Source organism: Nicotiana tomentosiformis, chromosome 1, assembly GCF_000390325.3.
Source record: "Nicotiana tomentosiformis chromosome 1, ASM39032v3, whole genome shotgun sequence".
Taxonomy (NCBI): domain Eukaryota; kingdom Viridiplantae; phylum Streptophyta; class Magnoliopsida; order Solanales; family Solanaceae; genus Nicotiana; species Nicotiana tomentosiformis.
Genome location: NC_090812.1, coordinates 64786284 through 64788765, shown reverse-complemented (window position 1 = coordinate 64788765; position 2482 = coordinate 64786284). Strand labels below are relative to the sequence as shown.

The 2482-nt window shown below is 45.1% G+C and overlaps 1 protein-coding gene across 1 annotated transcript; it reads left to right on the top strand.

Annotated features, from left to right (window-relative positions):
* Positions 1–394: 394 nt before the first annotated feature.
* Positions 395–724, top strand: LOC117279607 (uncharacterized). Its single transcript, XM_033659166.2, has one exon. It carries the CDS (start codon positions 395–397, stop codon positions 722–724), a length of 330 nt encoding a protein of 109 aa, XP_033515057.2.
* The last annotated feature ends 1758 nt before the right edge of the window (positions 725–2482 follow it).

The window sequence follows — 2482 nt, the reverse complement described above, 5'->3', positions numbered from 1 at the left end:
ATTCACCGCACTACCAGTCTCTACTACGGCACAACCAACAGTTCCCAGGCCATGCTTCGAGCCTTCAGCTTTCACTTTTCAAGTCCTGCAATTTTAGCTAGACAACGCTCATGTTACCCCAAACCTTTACCCTCAACACCCGCAGTTTGAGTCTCATATGGAACAGGAAAGAGCTATGAGAAACCCCAAGCAAGAAGAGATGGTTCGGAAGATGAAAAGCCTCAAAAAAGGTCTGAAGAACATGCAAGGCCTGAGTGGCCAAAAGAGTATCTCCTAATCCGATCTGTGTATGTTTCCTCATGTTCATTTGCCCGTTGGTTATAAAATGCCAAAATTCAAAAAGTACGACAGGCACGGAGACCCGATCGCTCATTTGAAAATATATTGCAATCAGATGAGAGGGGTAGGTGGAAAAGAAGAACTTTTGATGGCCTATTTCGGGGAGAGCTTGACGGGAATTGCGTCAGAATGGTACATAGATCAGGACATCTCCCATTGGCATATATGGGATGACTTGGCTCGAGATTTCGTCAAGCAATTTCAATACAATATTGATATAGCTCCAGATAGGAATTCTCTGACCAATTTCAAGAAGAAAACCGTGGAAAGCTTCCGTGAATATGCTATCAAGTGGCGTGAGCAAGCATCCAGAGTGAAACCGCCTATGGATGAGGCAGAAATGGTCAATGTTTTCTTGCAGGCCCAAGAGGCCGATTACTTTTAGAACATGATGTCTGCAATGGGCAAACCTTTTGCAGAGGCCATACAAATCGGAGAAATGGTAGAAAATGGCTTGAAAATTGGCCGAATCATAAGTCAATCTTCTTTGAGAGCCACCTCCCAAGCCATCCAGAACGGCTCGGGAGGTTTAGCAAATCGAAAGAAGAGGGAAGAAGGAGCCATGATGACTTCAGGTTTGAGAGGCCCCCATCGATCCCGCGATCATTCTTACCTACCTTCCAGAACCCCACAACACTACTACCCCCATCAAGATGCAGCATATGCCTTGGCACCGCCTCCCTATGCGGTGATGAATGCCCAACCTTATACGCGTCCACAACAACACTACAACCAAAACCGAGCTCCACCTCCCAGAAATAATCATCCTTACCAAGCTTCATATAACCCCCGTCCCCCACAAAACAATTACCAACATAATACACACCCTCATGAGCATCCTAGGAGAAATGACTTCACCCCAATTGGTGAGTCCTACTCTAGCCTGTTTCCAAAATTAGTCTAGATGGGTCTATTGCAACTTGTGCCTCCAAACCGGCAAAATACGGAATCTCCATCATACCGTCCCGGTACTAGGTGTGCCAATCATTCGGGGGCAGAGGGTCATGATACGGAGGATTGTTGGACTCTCAAGAGAGCCTTTGAGAATTTGATAGAACAAAAACGAGTGGTGCTGAGGGACGAGGAAGTCCCCAATGTGACTAACAATCCATTACCGACTCACAACAATGGGCCGGTCATTGGAATGATTTGTGATGATAAAGAGTTTTATCCAGCTTTGAAAGCTATCATCGCCATTATCGATTCAGAGGCAAGACCTAAAGCGGCGGTGAAACAAGCCAGAAATGAGAAAAAATCACTCTAACTCCTCAAGTTACAGAAACAAATACTGGGGCAACACCTGCTAAGGACGCAATTCCTTATGTTCCTAGGGCCCCAAGGAAAGAACAACTCATGTTGAACACTCCCAAAATATTTGAGCAGAGGAAAATCACGCTAAATGTGCCAAAGCTGTATGTGCCAAAAGGGACTTATGTGGCGCGGGGGCCGGTAATTTCACGAAGGCTGAATGAGCCTATGGTTATTAGCCGCGCACCACAGAGCCCTATGAGAGACCCCACTGCAGTCCCCTGGAATTATAGCAAAACAGTGGTTACTTACAAGGGGAAAGAGATTATGGGAGAGGTGAACGATTGAACCAACCTAGGAAGTACCACAACCCAGAAGAGCAAAAGATGTTAAAACTGAGCAAGGATAAACGGTTTCCGCCTAAGAAGCCTGTGAGTTCTGAGGAAGCAGAAGAGTTTTTCCGAAAAATGAAAACTTCAGAATATGCAATAATTGACCAGCTCAGGAAGACTCCTTCCCAGGTATCACTTTTATCTCTTTTTATTAGCTCAAATAAACATTAGAAGGTACTCCTGAAAACATTGAACGAGGCATATGTCCCGGTTGAAACTTCAGTTGAACAACTGGCAAGAATGGCTGGACAATTTTTTGAAGTTAATAGGATTTCCTTTAGCCGTGATGATTTGCGCCAAGAGGGTGCCGCCAACAACAAAGCCCTTCACTTGACTGTCAAATACGAAAGTTATTATATGAAGAGAGTCATGCTAGATGGTAGGTCTGGGGTCGATATTTGCCCTCTCTCAATGCTCCAGAGGATGAAAATTGGAACAGAAAGAATCCGACCAAACAATGTATGTGTGCGCGCTTTTGATGGTGTCAAACGAGACACAATAGG

What these genes read in the sequence shown, in the direction of transcription:
- LOC117279607 (XM_033659166.2), top strand. Translation starts at nt 395, where the DNA reads ATGAGAGGGGTAGGTGGAAAAGAAGAACTTTTGATGGCCTATTTCGGG.